Source organism: Trachypithecus francoisi, unplaced genomic scaffold (assembly GCF_009764315.1).
Source record: "Trachypithecus francoisi isolate TF-2019V2 unplaced genomic scaffold, Tfra_2.0 Lachesis_group20, whole genome shotgun sequence".
NCBI classification, from domain to species: Eukaryota; Metazoa; Chordata; class Mammalia; order Primates; family Cercopithecidae; genus Trachypithecus; species Trachypithecus francoisi.
Genome location: NW_022681466.1, coordinates 34,041,638 through 34,061,549, shown reverse-complemented (window position 1 = coordinate 34,061,549; position 19,912 = coordinate 34,041,638). Strand labels below are relative to the sequence as shown.

General features: G+C 46.2%; 2 protein-coding genes across 2 annotated transcripts in view; one reads left to right on the top strand and one right to left on the bottom strand.

Moving 5' to 3' along the window:
• Positions 1-19,912, bottom strand: part of PRR11 (proline rich 11) — a 49,647-nt gene that overhangs the window by 21,903 nt on the left and 7,832 nt on the right. The window contains exon 2 of the mRNA XM_033183694.1: positions 12,780-12,912. Within this exon, the coding sequence (XP_033039585.1) occupies positions 12,780-12,907 (128 nt within the window). The 5' untranslated portion in view covers positions 12,908-12,912. The remainder of the gene's footprint in view (positions 1-12,779; positions 12,913-19,912) is intronic.
• Positions 689-10,720, top strand: LOC117067315 (putative speedy protein-like protein 3). Its single transcript, XM_033183695.1, has 8 exons — positions 689-887; positions 2,178-2,408; positions 4,155-4,385; positions 5,543-5,601; positions 7,096-7,181; positions 9,240-9,408; positions 9,528-9,632; positions 10,448-10,720. Exons 1-7 carry the CDS (start codon positions 779-781, stop codon positions 9,585-9,587), a joined length of 945 nt encoding a protein of 314 aa, XP_033039586.1. The 5' UTR covers positions 689-778; the 3' UTR covers positions 9,588-9,632; positions 10,448-10,720.

Sequence of the window (19,912 nt, the reverse complement as noted above, 5' to 3'; positions counted from 1 at the left end):
GGACACCATTGGAAACACGTGTGAGCTCAAGGGCAGTTTCCTATGATTTTCAGGCCTCAAAATGTCTCTTGGACTCAAAGATGCCTCAGGGCAGAGGACATATGTACCCCCAGTATAGAATCTCAGACAGCGAAAGTCAGTAAACATTTGGCAGAAAAGTTCTGACAAATTGAGTGCTCTGATGTGACTTTTTCATCAAGTCAATGTTCTTGGAATCTCTTGTACATGATAATCTCACTCTTGTAAAGTTTCATAGTTTCTGCTTACCCTAGTTTTCTTTCCCACCCTGTTCCCTCTCCTACCAGACTGGTCTCTGAAATGGGCATGTACAGAGGAGACCCCAACATGCTTCAGGCTTTGAGTGGAGAGGACACAGCCTCTGCTGGGACAGGGAACAGAGGGATGCGGAGACCCTGATGATGCTTTTGGACAGTGGTCTGAGGTTTGGACAGTGGCAGGAGGTACCATCCATTCACCTAGGATCTCCAGGACAAGAGATCAGCTTGGCAGTTACATGTGTTTTTCTTCAAACTGGTTGCCAGGATGGAATGACCAATGACATCAGAGATTCCAACCTTCCTGATTGGAAGGACTGGCCTCCGTCGGCGCCTGGGAGCTCAGGTGGACAACAGTATCTTCTCAGAGCTGTTCTCCACTCCTGACTTCTGGCCTCAAGAATTGATAATACACTCTTCTGGGTCCTAGCAGAGTCCAGAAGAAGGCTTTGGACAGAACAGAGACTAGGTTCCGTGGGCTGGGACAGATTTTGGGAAAGATCATGACCAGCTGTCAACCGCACCCCCAGGATGAGGAGCAGAGCCCCCAGCTGAGCACCTCGGGGTACCCCCGCCAGGAGGTGGTAGATAATGAAGTGTTGGGACCATCAGGTGAGGGGACTGGAGGAAGAAGAGGTGGGATAGGGTTGACTAAGATGAAGGAAGGGGGCTGGGTGCAGTGGCTCACACCTGTAACCCCAACACTTTGGGAGGCCGAGGCGGGTGGATCACCTGAGGTCAGGAGTTCAAGACCAGCCTGGCCAACATGGTGAAACCTCATCTCTACTGAAAGTACAAAAATTAGCCAGGCAGTAGTGGTGCATGCCTGTAATCCCAGCTACTTGGGAGGCTGAAACAGGAGAATCGCTTGAGCCTGGGAGGAAGAGGTTGCAGTGAGCCGAGATGGCGCTGTTGCACTCCAGTCTGGGTGAGAGAGTCAGACGCTGTCTCCAAAAAAAAAAAAAGAAAAAAAGGCCGGGCGCGGTGGCTCAAGCCTGTAATCCCAGCACTTTGGGAGGCCGAGACGGGCGGATCACGAGGTCAGGAGATCGAGACCATCCTGGCTAACACTGTGAAACCCCGTCTCTACTAAAAAAAAATACAAAAAACTAGCCGGGCGAGGTGGCGGGCGCCTGTAGTCCCAGCTACTCGGGAGGCTGAGGCAGGAGAATGGCGTGAACCCGGGAGGCGGAGCTTGCAGTGAGCTGAGATCTGGCCACTGCACTCCAGCCCAGGCAACAGAGTGAGACTCCGTCTCAACAAAAAAAAAGAAGAGTCAGAAGTCAGGAAGGAGAACCTGAGGAGGGTGTGTGGGAAGAATGGAGAAATTCAGGCCAGGTGCAGTGGCTCACACCTGTAATCCCAGCACTTTGGGAGGCCCAAGGCAGGTGGATCACTTGAGGTGAGGAGTTTGAGACCAGCCTGGCCAAAATGGTGAAACCCCGTCTCTACTAAAAGTACAAAAATGGGCATTATGGCAGGCACCTGTAATCCCAGCTACCTGAGAGGCTGAGGCAGGAGAATAACTGGACTCCGGGAGATAGATGTTGCAGTGAGCTGAGATTGCACCACTATACTCCAGCCTGGGTGACAAAGCAAGATTCTGTCTCCAAACAAAAAACACAACAAAACAAAAACAAAAAACAAAAAAAGGAGGGACTCAGAGAGCCAGGGATCAGGGAAGGACATGAGGAAGTGTTCTGAGGACAGAGAGTCGGAAGAATGGGGAGGGGAAGGAGCAGAGGACATGGGGTTGAGCAGAGGAGAAAGTCAGAAAGATGGCTTGGAGAAGCTCACAGTCTCCGAGGCTGGGGAGGATGGAGAGTGGTTTGGGGTTTGGGGTCAGGGTCTAAGGTGATCAGTTGCAGAAGCATTACACGGTGGTCTGGTTTCTTCACTCAGCCTCTGGGGTAGATCCCAGCCCCTCATGTAGGTCCCTTTGCTGGAAAAGGAAGACGGAGTGGTCGGACGAATCTGAGGAGTCATCGGAGGAGGAGCCAGAGAAGGAGCTCGCCCCTGAGCCTGAGGAGACCTGGGTGGTGGAGACGCTGTGTGGGCTCAAGATGAAGCTGAAGCGACGGCGAGTGTCACCTGTGCTCCCTGAGCACCACGAGACTTTCAACAGGCTGCTTGGTAGGAGGACACCCCAAAGAGCACCTCCAGTCCTGATTTTCTAAAAATGAGGAAACTTCCAATAACCACACTTTTCCAATGGGAAAAATATGCCCCCAGTGGGTGAGCTCTCCCTGTGGGAGGACTCAGAAGTGATCACTCATGAGGGACACTTAGGAGACAATAGAGGATTAGGCTGGACTTGATAAAGGTTGGCGCTTGGGATAAGAAGCTTGGTTTTGGGCTGGGCGCTGTGGCTCACGCCTGTAATCCCAGCACTTTGGGAGGCCGAGGTGGGCGGATTATAAGGTCAGGAGCTCAAGACCATCCTGGCTAACATGGTGAAACCCAGTCTCTACTAAAAATACAAAAAATTAGCCAGGCATGGTGGCGGGCGCCTGTAGTCCCAGCTACTCAGGAGGCTGAGGCAGGAGAATGGCATGAACCCGGGAGGTGTTGCTTGCGGTGAGCCAAGAGCGTACCACTACACTCTAGCCTGGGTGACAGAGCGAGACTCCGTCTCAAAACAACAACAACAACAACAACAAAAAGAGAAAGTTTGGTTTTGGGCCAGGTGTGGTGGCTGATGCCTGAGATCCCAGCACACTGGGAGGCTGAGGCAAGAGGATTACTTGAACTCAGGACTTTGAGGCTGCAGTGAGCTATGACTGTACCACTGCACTCCAGCCTGCATGACAGAGCAAAACCTTGTTTCAAAAGAAAACCAAAGGCCGGGTGCGGTAGCTCACGCCTGTAATCCCAGCACTTTGGGAGGCCGAGGCTGGTGGATCACCTGAGGTCAGTTGTTCGAGACCAGTCTGACCAATATAGAGAAACCTTGTCAATACCAAAAATACAAAACTTAGCCGGGCGGGGTGGTGCACGCCTGTATTCCCAGCTACTCAGGAGGCTGAGACAGGATAATCACTAGAACCCGGGAGGTGGAGGTTGCTTAGAGCCAAGATAGTACCACTGCACTCCAGTCTGAGGGAGAGATTGAGACCCTGTGGCAAAAAAAAAAAAAAAAAAAAAAGAAAAGAAAAGGACAGGCCCAGAAGTCAGGAAGGAACACCTGAGGAGGTGTGTGGGAAGAATGGAGGGACTGAGGCAGAGTGCAGTGGCTCACACCTATAATCCCAGTACTTTGGGAGGCGAAGGCAGGCAGATCACTTGAGGCCAGGAGTTAGAGACCAGCCTGGCCAACATGGTGAAACCCTGTCTCTACTAAAAGTACAAAAATGGGCTGGGCATTATGACAGGCACCTGTAATCCCAGCTACTTGGGAGGCTGAGACAGGAGAATCACTGGAACCTGGAAGACGGAGGTTGCAGTGAGCCGAGATCGTACCACTACACTCCAGACTGGGAGACAAAGCAAGACTCTCTGTCAAAAAAAAAAAAAAAAAAGAGAGAGACTCAGAGAGTTAGGGACAAGGGAAGGAAATGAGGAAGTGTTTTGAGGATAGAGAGATGGAAGAATGGGGAGGGGAAGGAGCAACTCATGGGGTTCAGCAAAGGAGAAAGATGGAAAGATGGCTTGGAGAAGCCAGCAGTCTGCGAGGCTGGGGAGGATGGAGAGTGGTTTGGCATTTTGGAGAGGGGAAGGAGCAACTCATGGGGTTCAGCAAAGGAGAAAGATGGAAAGATGGCTTGGAGAAGCCAGCAGTCTGGGGGCTGGGGAGGATGGAGAGTGGTTTGGCGTTTTGGGTCGGGCTCTAAGGTGATCAACTGCAGAAGCATTACACAGTGGCCTGGTTTCTTTACTCAGCCCCTGGGGTAGATCCCAGTCCCCCGTGTAGGTCCCTTTGCTGGAAAAGGAAGAGGGAGTGGTCGGACGAATCTGAGGAGTCATCGGAGGAGGAGCCAGAGAAGGAGCTTGCCCCTGAGCCTGAGGAGACCTGGGTGGTGGAGACGCTGTGTGGGCTCAAGATGAAGCTGAAGCGACGGCGAGTGTCACCTGTGCTCCCTGAGCACCACGAGACTTTCAACAGGCTGCTTGGTAGGAGGACACCCCAGAGAGCACCTCCAGTCCTGATTTTCTAAAAAAGAGGAAACTTCCAATAACCACACTTTTCCAATGGGAAAAATATGCCCCCAGTGGGTGAGCTCTCCCTGTGGGAGGACTCAGAAGTGATCACTCATAATGGACGCTTAGGAGACAATAGAAGATTAGGATTAGGTCAGCGCTTAGGATAAGAAATCTTGGTTTTGGGCCAAGTGCAGTGGCTCACGCCTGAGATCCCACCATGTTGGGAGGCTGAGGCAAGAGGATTGCTTGAACTCAGGACTTTGAGGCTGCAGTGAGCTATGATGGCACCACTGCACTCCAGCCTGGGTGACAGAGCAAAACTCTGTCTCAAAAGAAAAAGCAAGGCCGGGCGCAGTCGATCATACCTGTAATCCTAGCACTTTGGGAGGCCGAGGCCAGTGGATCACCTGAGGTCAGGAGTTAGAGACCAGCCTGACCAACATAGTAAAACCTGATCTCTACTAAAAATACAAGAATTAGCTAGGCATGGTAGCACATGCCTGTAATCCCAGCTACTCAGGGGAATGAGGCGGGAGAATCGCTTGAACCCGGGAGGCTGAGGTTGCAGTGAGCTGAGATCGTGCCACTGCATTCCAGCCTGGCCCACAGAGTGAGACTCCAGCTCAAAAAAAAAAAAAAAAAAACAAACATATATATACATATATATAAAAGAAAATCAAAAATCAAAGAAAGTAGCTTCAGCTGTGCCCTCTAAAACTTATTGTCTCTTGCTGACTTTTCTAAACCTAAGTGTTTCCATCCGTAGAGGGGGATACCTAGGCCATGGTCACACCCTGACGTGACTGTCTCATGAGGAAATGATGGGAATTCCTTTATGACTCTGCAGTAGTCCCTCTGTGTCTGCTGGGAGGGCGTTCTGGCTTATTGCCAGCTCTACATCCTGTAGATTCTCACACCCAGGGCCTCCTTCGGCCTCTTCTCAGGCAAGTCTCAGAGAGGGAGCCTCTCTCCCTTGCCCAGTGAAAGTCATTCTCCCCACTCCCATCCACCTCACTTGTGGCAGCAATCCTGAGACTTCCCCCAGGGAGACACACTTCTCCTCGCTGCCCTGCTGCTCCCACAGAAACCCTGTCCTGCTTCTCATGCTGACATCTGCTCTCTCACAGAGGATCCTGTCGTTAAAAGATTCCTGGCCTGGGACAAAGATCTGAGGGTGTCCGACAAGGTAAGGTTGTTCTCCACAGAACTGTGTTCCTGCTTCAATGCACCGCCGGCGGGGAGGGTGCAGCTTCTAAACCCACAGTTCCTCTCCTCTCTCCCTCTAGCACTTCCCACCAGATGCTCCCACAGTCTTTTTCTTTTCTTTTTGTGAGACAGTCTCACTCTGTTGTCCTGGCTGGAGGGCAGTGTCTCAATCTTGGCTCACTGCAGCCGACGCCTCCTGGGTTCAAGGCATTCTCCTGCCTCAGTCTCCCAAGCAGCTGGGATTACAGGCGTGCACCACCATGGCTGGCTAATTTTTGTGTTTTTAGTAGAGATGGGGTTTTGCCATGTTGACCTGGCTGGTCTTGAACACCTGACCTCAGGTGTTCTGCTTGCCTTGGCCTCCCAAAATGCTGGGATTACAGAGGTGAGCCACTGTACTGTGCCCCTCCAGCTCCCACAGTCTTGAGTCTTGGTGCCCACTTTTTTTATTTTTTATTTTTGAGACAGTGTCTAGCTGTGTTCCCCAGGATGGAGTGGCATGATCACAGTTCACTGCAGCTTCTAATTCCTGGGCTCATGCAATCCTCCTGCCTCAGCCTCCTGAGTAGCTGGGAGTACAGGCACATGCCATCATGCTTGAATAATTTTATACAAATGGTCTTGCTAAGTTGCCCAGGTTGTTCTCGAACTGTTGGGCTCACGTGATCCTCCTGTCTCAGCCTCTCAAACTACTGGGATCACAGGCTTGAGCTGCCACTCCCGGCTATTCTTGGTCTTTTTTTAAATTGTGAGACAGAGTCTCGCTCTGTCGCCCAGGCCGGAGTGCAGTGGCGCAATCTCTGCCCACTGCAAGCTCCGCCTCCTGGGTTCATGCCATTCTCCTACCTCAACCACCCCAGCAGCTGGGACTACAGGCACCTGCCACCACGCCCAGCTAATTTTTTGTGTTTTTAGTAGTGATGGGGTTTCACTGTGTTAGCCAAGATGGTCAAGATCTCCTGACCTCGTGATCTGACCGCCTCGGCCTCCCAAAGTGCTGGGATTACAGGCGTGAGCCACCGCATCCCGCTATTCTTTTTTTTTTTATGATTTGTCAGCATCTCCCTCAGGACTCTGCTGGTCTCTTGCCGAGTGAATGAGTGGCCCCTGCCTCTCCTACAGGTCGTTTGGCAGTCAGGCCGCAGCCCTGAAGCTCCTGGCCCCTCTACTCTCAGCTCTTTGGGACAGTTCTCTGCCTGGCACACAAAAGACCCTCCTGACACCAGCTGACCTAGACACACCTGTTAAAAGATCCCATTGGAGCCCACCATCCTGGGAGCATCACCGACATCCCTTCCTCCGGTGATGGGAGGAATACTCCTCCACCCTGCAATTTCCACATGAGCACAGTCACCCCAACACTGAGGTCCCTTCTCTGATGGGCAGCCCCTCCCCAAACCCCCATTCCACTATCTTCACGATCTTCCTCTCTCAAGATGTGACCTCTCCCTCTCTGTTTCTTTCTCTCCACCAGTATCTCCTGGCTATGGTTATAGCATATTTTAGCCGTGCTGGCCTCTTCTCCTGGCAATACCAACGCATTCATTTCTTCCTGGCTCTGTGAGTGGTTTGCTTCCTCCTATCCGTCAATATCCAATGCCCTCGGACAGCAGGGAAAGTGGGATTCCAGCCTTTCATTTATTCTTTCACCTATTTGTCCTCTTTACTTTGTGTACAAAAAAGAGAGGATTATACTATCTTGTTCTTAGACTGTTGTTTCTAAAAAGAAACTCAGCCTGGACGCGGTGGCTTACGCCTGTAATCCCAGCACTTTGGGAGGCTGAGGCAAACGGATCACCTGAGGTCAGGAGTTTGAGACTAGCCTGGCCAACATGGCGAAACCCCGTCTCTACTAAAAATAGAAAAATTAGCTGGGCATGGTGGTGTGCACCTGTAATCCAAGCTACTTGGAAGGCTGAGGCAAGAGAACCCCTTGAACCCAGGAGGCAGAGGTTGCAGTGAGCTACGATTGAGCCACTGCACTTCAGCCTGGGCAATAGAGTGAGACTTTTTCTCAAAAAAAAAAAAAAAAAAAAAAAGCCAAAAAAACAAATTCCAACGCCAGTGTACAAATAAAAGAATAAAACAAAAGGAACCATAAACCACTAAGGGGAGAAGAAAAGGAGCAGAGGAGTGGACATGACGCTTCCCCCGGCAAGCAGACGTTTCTGGTTCTTCTCTCTCTCTCCTTCCATCAACTGCAAATGCCATCGACCTCCTCGAGGTTCCCATGACAGAGGCCACAGTTCAGGTCCCTCTTGCATCACTCGAATCCACTGTCAAATGCTCCCTGCTGGGGTCTCCTGGAGTCTCTCCCCAAGCCTTGGGGCTTCCTAGTGCAGCCTGAGCATCTTTCCAAAGCATAACGCCCTCACTGCCCACCTGAACAACTTCCTTAGCTGATGTCTTTCAAAATCGAGGCCAGGGTCCACAGTGCAAATTCCACCCTCTCTACAATCTCTGCAACCAAACTGGCTCGCTATCTTGGTGTTTCCTGGCGTGGCTTCACCGCTCCTTCCAAATGCCCTCTACTCGACTTTGCATTTGTGTTTTCTGTCTGGGTGTTCCACACACATGTGGTTCTGAAGTGAAGGACCCATTTTTAAAGTCAGTTCACCCCACAGCCTCTGTGATGCCTTCCTTCATCTTCCAACTTTTGCATGCTCGTAGCTCTTCAGTTACATCCTATTACAATGTGACATTGGGATTAGGTCATCTGCCCTGATTACTCCCAGTCCCATTAGACTAGATGCCTGTAGAAGGCAGGGTTTGGCAAAATATCAATGTATTCAATTTATTTCACTTTTTTAGACAGACTTGCTCTGTCCCCCAAGCTGGAGTGCAGTGGTGAGATCATAGCTCACTGCAGCCTCCATATCCTGTACTCAAGTGATCCTCCCACCTCAGCCTCCAGATTAGCTTTGACCACAGGGCTATGCCACCATACCTGGACAGTTATTTATTTATTTACTTATTTATTTATTGAGACAGAGACTTGCTCTGCCTCTTAGGCTGGAATGGAGTGGCCCAATCTTGGCTCACTGTAACCTCCTCCTCCTGGGTTCATGTAATTCTTGTGCCTCAGCCTCTTGAGTAGCTAGGACTAAAGGGTGCCTGTGCCACCACACCAGGCTGATTTTTGTATTTTTAGTAGGGATGGGGTTTCACCGTGTTGACCAGGCTGGTCTTGAATTCCTGGCCTCAAGCGATCCACCTGGTTCAGCCTCCCAAAGTGCTGGGATTACAGGCATGAGTCACCACGTCCAGCGTGACTTTTACATTTTTTATAGAGATGAGGGTCTTGCTATGTTGCCCAGGTTCATCTCAAACTCCTGGCCTCAAATGATCCTGCTTCAGCCTCCCAATGTGCTGGGATTCCAGGAGTAAGCCACCAATCTTGGCCACCAGTTGGGTTTTTGTCTCCATCCTGAAGGAGTAGGAGATGCCCTTCAGCAGGTCTCTGTCCATCAGGGCCCTCCTGAGGAAGGCGTGGCTCTGCAGGGTGGGTACCAGTCCTGAGCTGAGGGCAGTCCCCTGCCCTCCTCTCTGGGAAGCTGACTTCAGCCGGAGGTCTCTCCTGGTGGTGCCCCTGAGCAGCAACCTGATTTCTGTCCCCAGCTACCTGGCCAATGACATGGAGGAGGACAACGAGGCCTCCAAACGAAACATCTTCTACTTCCTGTACGGGAAGAACCGATCCCAGATACCCTTGTTCCATAAGCTTCGGTTCCAGTTCTTCTGTTCTATGCGCTGCAGGGCTTGGGTTTCCCTGGAGGAGTTGGAGGAGGTAGGTGGGGCGTGGGGAGGTGGAGGAGGTAGGGAGGAATCGCGTGGGCTGGAGGCTGGAAGGTGGGGAGGGGTATCCTGGGGAGTCCCCATCTTCTTAAGGGGCGTTTGTTTTTCCAGATCCAGGCTTATGACCCAGAGCACTGGGTGTGGGCACGAGATCGCGCCCGCCTTTCCTAGAGCACCAGGGACCATGGAGGCCTGAGGTCATCGGCCTGAGGGAAGGTACATCTGCATCCTCCAGGGTAAAGGCAGAATATTGGGGTCTATTTCGGAAATTCCAGGAACCCAATTGCTTGATCCGGCTTCGAGCCTGGGCAACGTGGCGAGATCCCCTTTCCACAAAAATACAAAAATTAATCAGGTGATGTGGGAGGATCACTGGAGCCTGGGAGGTCAGGGCTGCACAGAGCCCTGATCCTGCCACTGCACTCCAGCCCAGGCAACAGAGTGAGACCCTGACTCAAAAATAATCATAAATACTGAGTTTGGGGAGGTTCATTATGATTGACGCACTTGAGTTACCGATTTGGGTCGAGGGTTCAGTGAAGCTTTGGTTTACATCTTATGCAGCTAACCATGGTGAGCAGAGCATGAGACTTCATCATGAGGAGGTAGGATTATGGATTAGGCTTCTGGACTCGGGGTTCGTGATGTTGTCACATTAGAAATGGATCTAGCATGGTTACAAGTTTAGCTCTTAAGTGACACAAAAGGCCCCAGCTGTGATGAAGTCCAAAGCCACACTCTCTGAGGGTGCCCGACTCCCTGGGGAGACCCACCCAAAGTCCTTGCTATGAAGCAGATCACTGGGACTAACCTTGGGTGTATTAAGTGAGTTTTGGAATTAGGGTCACCAAAGTGTGAGTTTCACAGTTGAACACGATGGTTCAGAAGCAGGCTATAGAATGAAGGACAGATGATAAAACTGGATTTCTCAATGGCTCTGAACTCTAGTTAGACTTGACGTGGGACGTGAATAACCTTCCTGTCTAGAGAGCTGCCTCCTTGAAGTGTGACATCCTCTCTCTCACTTCCAGAACACCGGGCCCAGGGGAGATGCGGATTTTCAGCAGGAACTTTATTCCAATGCTAATGGCAGACACCAGGAAGGAGAGGAGCCATTTGTGCAGATCATCTAGAAGAACCTGGACTGTTCTAGATGGAGCTGAATAGAGTGATCACCGTTGTCCTCCTAAGACAAAGCGGGTACTTCTAGGAATCCACAGAGAACAGTGAGAAACCAGGGGTGTTCCTGGTTCCACCCCTTCCTGCGGCACCACCTCTCTTTTTATATTGCTGAATTCCAACCTCCCTGGAGGTCTTGTTTCCTATGGACTTGGTTGCCACAGCCCAGGAGCATTTGAAGGCACAGTGCAGACACTCAGATTTGCACAGAATTCCTTGTAAAATATGAGTGCCATAGACTGTAACAGATAGCTTCATGCACACTATGCATTTATTGGTTTGTTTGGAAAATGTTGTCCATCGAATTATTAATAGGTTTATTTCAAATAGTTTGGAAATTGTTGTACTTTTGAAAATATGCTGTTCCTGTAGATTTTTTGATGAGAGTTATAGCTGTTATATATATATAATTTTCTTTTCATTTTAAGAGAGAATCCTTTTTATCCTAAATGTTTTATTATCTTTAAATTGTTTTCTGTATTATTATATGTGCTCTGAAGCAAGTATACTTTTTATCTAGGATACTTACATAATAATCTCTTCTATTTTTAGCTATTGGTAGTTCTCCTAAGTTCCTATCACAGAAATTTTTATTTGCTGTTTAGATTGGTGACTGAATTGTGAGAATTCAGTTGTGATTTTTAACATGTCTTAGATATATACTAACATGTCTAATATATACTATATATTTTATTGGTTTATTTTGAAAAAGATGGGCATAGAATTATTACTACATTTATTTTAAATATTTTGAAAATACTGATATTTTTGAATAGGCACTGTTCCTATAAAGTTGTGAAATGGGTGTTATAGTTGCTATATATACATAAATATAATTTTGTTTTCCTTTTTAAGAGAGGATTCTTTTTATCCTAAAGCTTTTATCTTTAAATCTTTGTATCTGTTACTACATGTGCTGCTGAAGGGAGCACACTTTTTATCTATGATACTTAATATATGTATTACACTTATAGCTACATGATAGTTCCTCTAAATTCTTATAAAAATAAATTTTTATTTGATGTTTACTGTATGTTTTTGAAATGTGAGAAATCAGATGTAATTTTTTACCTTGTATTGGCATGTCTGTATGTTACTTTAAAGAGGATGTGTGTTTTAAAGGAGGACATGAGCTGTGTGTTTTCAAGACAACAATGCAGTGTGTCTCTTGGGGAAATGTAATAAAGATGAAGTTTTCTCACCTTCACAGTGAGTGTGATCATATTGGTCTGGATTGATTATTTGCTGTCATGTGACATTTTTCCTTAATGGGGTTTTGGTTATTTGAACATATTAATTAGCTCTAGAAGATAATCCTGCATTATTTTTTATGTAGAAAAAAACATAACGGTGGGTGCAGTGCTCACACCTACATTCCCAGCACTTTTGGAAGTCATGGCGGGAAGATCACTTGAAGGCAAGAGTTTGAGGACAGCCTGGACAACATAGCATCAACATCTATTTTCAAAAAAATTTTTTTTAAAGAAAAATAATAGACGAAAAGGCCGATCCCAAGCTAGAGGTTTTGTCTGTTTTGGAGACAGAGTGGGAGGATCTCTTGAGCCCAGGAAGTCAAGGCTGCAGTGAGCCTTGATCATGCTACTGCACTCCAGCTTAGGTGACAGAGTAAGACTCAGTCTTAAAAGTAAATAAACAAATAAATAAAAATTAAAATAAATTAATTTCAGATAAAGCATACATAATTTTAGTATAAATATATTCCAAATGTCACATAGAACATAATTACATGAAAAAATTATTCATTGTTTATCTGAAATTCAAATTTAACAGGGCCTCCTTTTGTTTTTTTTGAGAGGCACTTTCGCTCTTGTTGCTCAGGCTTGAGTGCAGTGGTGCGATCTTGGCTCACTGCAAGCTCCGCCTCCCGCCTTCAAGCAATTCTCCTGCCTAAGTCTCCTGAGTAGCTGGGATTACAGGTGCCCACACTATGCAGGGTAATTTTTGTAGTTTTAGTAGAGACAGGGTTTCACCACATTGGCCAGGCTGGTCTCAAACTCCTGACCTCAGGTAATCCACCAGCCTCGGCCTCCCAAAGTGCTGGGATTACAGGCATGAGTGACTGCTCCCAGCCCTGCCTTCTATTTTTACTTGCTAAATCTGGAAACTCTATCTTAAACTGATCAGATCTCTCTAGCATTTTTTCTGTTCCACATTATGCCTTACCTTTCTGGCGAGGGTGGTGGAGGAGGAGATGTAATTAGCTTGGACTGAAAGTGGGAGGCTTCTTTTTTTTTGAATAATCTTTTGGCTTTGGCTTTTAGCTTTTGTCTTCGTTGTTTGAACTTGGGCATGATTTCTGCAGAGAAATATTTTTACATTTTTAGTTGAAGAATATATACATCCAGAAAGTACACAAATCTTAAGTGTATAGTTCAATGAATTATCATACCATGAACACACCCTTGTAACCACCATCTTGGTTAAGAAATAGGTCACTACCAGCATCCCAAAAGAGCCCTGAAGTAGGGGAAAATGTAAACCCAGATTTAAACTATCTCTGGAGAGATCTTGGTCTTGGCATTATATTATTCTCTAAGTTTGTTCTGCTTGTGTTGCTTTTCTTCATTAAGTTAAATGAATTTTCCTTTCTTGATAGTAGCGAAAATGGCTGTAGTTGGGTTATAGTCAGTTATTAAAATAATATGCTGGTTGGGCATGGTGGCTCATGCCTGTAATCTCAGCACTTTGGGAGGCCAAGGTGGGCGAATCACCTGAGGTCAGGAGTTTGAGATCAGCCTGACCAACATGGAGAAACCCTGTCTCTACTAAAAATACAAAATTAGCCGGGCGTGGTGGTGCATGTCTATAATCCCAGCTACTCGGGAGGCTGAGGTAGGAGAATCGCTTGAACTCGGGAGGCAGAGGTTGTGGTGAGCCAAGATAGCGCCATTGCACTCCTGCCTGGGCAACAAGAGCAAAAACTCCATCTCAAAAAAAAAAAAAAATGTTTTTTTACCGGCAGCATCTACTGAGCTGTGACAGGTGGAATTGGTAGTGAGATGAGGAAACAACATTAGCCATTTATTCAATACCCCTTTACTGTTAGGTATCTTCACATACATCTTTTCAGTTAACCCTTACTATCCTGCAAGGTATTATCCCTGACAAGGAGGATTTTTATTCCCGTTTTTACAGAAGAATAAACTGAGGATAAAAAAGATTAGACAATCTGTCAATGCAATGCAATAAGTCCAGACCTATAAGTCTTCCATGTTTTTTCTAATACGCTGTGGTGTGACACTAGATTAAATAGGCAATATACTGTAAAATGAAATAACAATTACCCCAAATCAAAGACATGGGTATTTTAAGATAGTTATTTTATTTTATTTTTTGAGGCACAGTCTAGCTCTGTCACCCAGGCTGGAGTGCAGTGGCGTGATCTCAGCTCACTGCAACCTCCACCTCCCAGGTTCAAATGATTCTCCCGCCTCAGCCTCCCAAGTAGTTGGGACCACAAGCACTTGCCACCACACCTGGTGGTGTAATCCCAAAGTGCTGGGATTATAGGCGTGGGCCTTAAAACAGTTATTTTAAAGCATTTAAAAACATCACCCAGTTTGTAATGGGTGCGGTGGCTCACGTCTGTAATCCCAGCAGTTTGGGAGGCCGAGGTAGGCAGATCGCTTGAGGCCAGGAGTTCGAGACCAGCCTGGCCAACATGGCAAAACCCTGTCTCTATTAAAAATACAAAAATTAGCTGGGCATGGTGGCATGTGCCTGTGGTCCCAGCTACTGGGGAGGCTGAGGTGGGAGAATCACTTGAACCCGGGAGGCAGAGGTTGCAGTGAGCCAAGATCATGCCACTGTACTCCAACCTGGGTGACAAAACAAGACTCCATCTGATAAATAAGTAAATAAATAAATAAATAAAATAAAATAAAAACATTACCTAGTAGAACAGAAGATACTAGAGGCTGGGAAAGGTGGGGAGGAAGGAGGGATAGGGAAAGATTTGTTAAAGGATACAAAATAGAGGCATTTGAAGCACAGCAACTCCATCTTGAATAGGGGTTGGGTAAAATGAGGCTAAGACCTATTGCGCTGCATTCCCAGGAGGTTAGGCATTCTTAGTCACAGGATGAGATAGGAGGTTGGCACAAGATATAGGTCACAAAGGCCCTTCTGATAAAACATGATGCAGTAAAGAACCTGGCCAAAACCAAGAGAGCAATGAAAGTGGCCTCTGATAGTCCTTACTGCTTATTATACACTAGTTATAAGGCATTTGCATGCTAAAAGACACTCCCACCAGCACCAAGACAGTTTAAAAATGCCATGATAATGTCTAGAAGTTACCCTATATAGTCTAAAAAGGGAAGGAACCCTTAGTTCTGGGAAATTCCCACCCTTTCCCCAGAAAACGCACGAATAATCCACCCCTTGCTTAGCATATAATCAAGATATAAGTATACTTAGTTGAGCAGACCATGCCACTGCTCTGCCTATGGAATAGCCGTTCTTTTATTCCTTCACCTTCTTAATAAACATGCTTGCACTTTATGGACTTGTCCTGAATTTTTTCTTGCATGAGGCCTAAGAATTCTCTCTTGGGGTCTGGATTGGGACCCTTTTCCAGTAATAAAATTACAGCTAGATAGGAGGAATAAGTTCTAGTGTTCTATGGCACCGTAGGATGACTATAGTTAACAATAATGTATTATCTAGTTTCAAATAGCTAGGAGAGTATTGAATTTTACTAACACAAATAAATGATACATGTTGGAGATAATGGATATACTAACTACCCTGATCTATTCACTATACATTACATGTATCAAAACTTCACCATGTACCCCACAAATATGTGTAATTATTATTGGTCAATTTAAAAATAATCAAAATAAAATAAAAAAATAAAAAAATAAAAAGTGGCAATGCCACTTGACACAGTAACAGCAAATTAGGATCTGTCGAAATAAAGTAAATTTTTTATACAAATGTCGGGATATAATCAATAATTATCAAGAGAATAAAAGCTGCTTTGCACTTAAGAATGTAACAAATATTTTAATATAAATATATCTGTTCTTTCTAAGATGCTATACACACTAATATGCTATATACTAACATATATCTATATAAGTATATATCATAATGATCAATTTAAATATATTACCATTAAATATATGTTACCATTATCTTGATTGTGACCAAGTGAATATTTTGGAAACCTTTAATAAAAGGGTCCTTCCTGCTATGGTACAAAATGAAAAAACAAAACAAAAACATTATCTAGTATATTCACATTTCAATCTGGATCCCTTTCTGAAGAAAATTAAGTCACAGCTAGTTTGAGCTGAAGTTCCAGAAGGGCTTTGCTGCTTTTAGTTGTTGCTACTTGAGGAACAAAGATGTTGTTATTCAAGTAGCAGAACTGAAAATGATCTCAAGGCCTGGGCCTCCTTCCCTTCAAACTCAGATTTGAATGGGAACAATTGGCCTTTAAAATACACATTCATTCCACTTCTGTTCACTCAGTAATCTTTCAGCACTTGGTATGCAGCACTATACTTGCTCAGCTCTCAGATTCCACTGGCCCATGAACCCCGACTACCCTGCTGCAGGTTGTAAATGAGCACTGGCTTGGTTCCATGACTTGCAGAGGGCACCCCTAATGGCAAATGGCGGCAATGCATATATGGACAGCCCTTCTAGAAATAGAGATTCCTGATAACATCTAATTGGACTAACTATCAGGTCCCAATTTGACAAGGTGCTTTTCTTAATTGTCCTTAGGGGCTTAGAAAACACACCAAAACATAGTTGGCTGCCTTCACCTTTATTATATCACTTTTTCTTCCTGCTGAAATAATGAAGGAAGGTGAAGCAGGGACTATTAAACGCAAGGGATGTCTAAAGGATTTTTTTTTTTTTTGAGACAGAGTTTTGCTCTTGTTGCCCAGGCTGTAGTACAAGAGTGCGATCTTGGCTCACTGCAACCTCTGCCTCCCGGGTTCAAGCGATTCTCCTGCCTCAGCTACTCAGATTACAGGCATGCACTACCACGCCCAGCTAATTTTGTACTTTTAGTAGAGACTGGGTTTCTCCATGCTAGTCAGGCTGGTCTCGAACTCTCGACCTCAAGTGATCTGCCTGCCTTGACCTCCCAAAGTGCTGGGATTACAGGTGTCAGTCACTGCGCCCAGCCCTGACTTTTTCTTTAACTTAAAACAACACAAGCCTGTAGTCCCAGCTATTCAGGAGCTGAGCTGGGAGGATCACATGAGCCTAGGAGTTTGAGGCTGCAGTGAACTATTATTGTGCCACTGCACTCCAGCCTAGGCAACAGAGGGAGACCTTGTCTCCAAAACAAACAAACACATAAACAAACAAATAAAACAAAACCAGGCGGGACATGGTGGCTCACGCCTGTAATCCCAGCACTTTGGGAAGCCAAGACGGGCAGATTACAAGGTCAGGAGATCAAGACCATCCTGGCTAACACGGTGAAACCCCGTCTCTACTAAAAATACAAAAAAATTAGCTGGGCGTGGTGGCGGGCGCCTGTAGTCCCAGCTACTCGGGAGGCTGAGGCAGGAGAATAGTGTGAACCTGGGAGGCAGAGCTTGCAGTGAGCTGAGATCGCGCCACTGTACTCCAGCCTGGGTGACAGAGCAAGACTCCGTCTCAAAAACAAAATAAAACAAAACAAAACAGAAAACAAAACAAAAACCACAAGATAAAAATACTCTGATGAAGATACTTAGGAGAGCCTCCTAGAAAGGAGCGATCTTGTGGCTGCCTGAAGAAAAAAGGTTACATTTCATCAAATCTATGGTTAGGGACTTCTTTTCTTTTTTTTTTTTTTGAGACAGGTCTTGCTCTGTCATGCGGGCTGGAGTGCAGTGGCACGATCTTGGCTCACTGCAGCCTCCTCCTCCCAGGTTCAAGCGATTCTCCTGCCTCAGCTTCCAGAGTAGCTGAGATTACAGGCATGTGGCACCATGCCCGGCTAATTTTTATAATTTATTTATTTTTAGTAGAGATGGGGTTTCATTATGTTGGCCAGGCTGGTCTTGAAGTCCTGTATGGTCAGGACCTTCTATAAACAAATGCCACTGGAAACTTCTATCTAAGGCTGAGTCCACTGGTTGGGAGCCCTAGAATCTGAAATTTCCCTAGCATCCTCCTTTTCTTTGGCTTCCATCTGACCCTTCACAGTCCTTCCCCATTCTTTTTCTGTTGCCCAGGCTGGTCTTAAACGCCTGTGCTCAAGCAGTCCTCCTACCTCAGCCCCCTAAAGTGCTGGGATTACAGAAATGAGCCACCACACCCGACTCCATCATAGAATTCTATATTAGGCCAAACTTTCAGTCAGGTGTGAGAAAATTAAGATAAAAGATAAGAATTTTCAGGATAATGGTGATAAAAAATCTAGGGGAAACAGCTTTGCAGCAAGCTTAGGACGGGGGTCAACAAACCTTTTTTGTAAAGAGCCAGAAAGTAAATATTTCAGGTTTTGCAGGCCATATGGTCTCTGCTGCAACTGCTCAACCCTGCCAGGGTAGCACCAAGGCAATCATAGACAATACTCAAGCAAAGGAGCTGTGTCCAATAACATTTTATTTATGACTGAAATTTGAATTTCATATACTTTTCTTTTTTTCTTTTTTTTAAGACGGAGTCTCACTCTGTCGCCCAGGCTGGAGTGCAGTGCATGATCTCGGCTCACTGCAGCCTCCGCCCACCCTCCGAGTTCAACTGACTCTTCTGCCTCAGCCTCCTGAGTAGTTGGGATTACAGGTGCCTGCCACCGTGCCAGGCTAAGTTTTGTACTTTTAGTAGAGACGGGGTTTCACCATCTTGGCCAGGCTGGTCTGGATCTCCTGACCTCGTGATCCATTTCCCTTGGCCTCCCAAAGTGCTGGGATTACAGGCATGAGCCACCGTGCCCGGATGAATTTCATATACTTTTCATGTGTCACAAAATATTGTTCCTCTTTTGATTTTTTTAACTGTTAAAAGTTATAAATCATTCTTAGCTCACAAGCTCTACAAAAACAGTGATTTGCTGACGTAAGGCTCACAGCCAATGAAGACTGGCGCAGGAGGACAGGACAGAGAGCTTCAGCAACAATGTCTCTAAGGAAAAACGGAAATAGATAAACTACCTAGTGTGTTGGACCATTCTGAGCAGAGTTTTACTGTTCTGGAAACTTGTGGCCAAATTGCTGGTAAGTGCTTAAAAAAAATAAGCATATAAAAAATAGCTAGGAAAAAAGTTGTATAAGGAAGGAAATGTAACCTTAGTAGCACTAAATGTTAAGCTGTTAAACAATATTTAAAGTATAAGCATACCCTGGGCTTGGTGGCTCACACCTATAATCCTAGCACTTTGGGAGGCCGGGAGGCAGGAGGATCACCTGAGGTCCTGAGTTTGACACCAGCCTGGATAACAGGGTGAAAGCCCGTCTCTACCAAAAATACAAAATTTAGCCAAGTGTGATGCCATGTGGCTGTAGTCCCAGCTATCTGGGAGGCTGAGCCAGGAGAATCTCTTGAACCCAGGAGGCGGAGCTTGCAGTGAACTGAGATTGTGCCAATGCACTCCAGCCTGGGCAACAGAATGAGACTCCATCTAAAAAAAAAAAAAAAGTATAAGCATTGACTATTTATTTAACCAAAAACGACGATGTAGGTATACTGGGAAGAAGGAAAGAACGTGGACCAGGCTGAGGCAGGCAGATCACCTGAGGTCGGGAGTTCGAGACCAGCCTGACCAACATGGAGAAACGCCGTCTCTACTAAAAAATACAAAAATTAGCCCAGGCGTGGTGGCACATGCCTGTAATCCCAGCTACCCGGAGGCTGAGGCAGGAGAATCGCTTGAACCCAGGAGGCAGAGGTTGCAGTGAGTCGAGATCGTGCCATTGCACTCCAGCCTGGGCAACAAGAGTGAAACTCTATATCAAAAAAAAAGGAGACAAAGTGAGTGGAAGTCAGTATTTGTCATGAAATAATAGTATGAATGTTACTTAGAAACATAGAGGTAAATACCAGAAGAAATAATTACAAGACTTTAGTGTTGCCTCTGACAATTGGGAGTCAGGATTACAGAGGGGTGTTTTAAACTGGACTGCCATTTTTTTTCATTGTTTCTTTCTAATTATAATAAGGCTTGTATTGTATTTGACTTTTAAACTTTGGTATGTACCATTAGCTGGAAAGGTTGAGTACCACCATTCTGAAACAGGGCCATCTCTTTCTAGTCCTTTCCTGGTGGTTGTTCCAGTGTCTATGCATTCAAATTTCTAAAGAGTCCTACACAAGCCAATGTTTGTCATTTTGAGAAT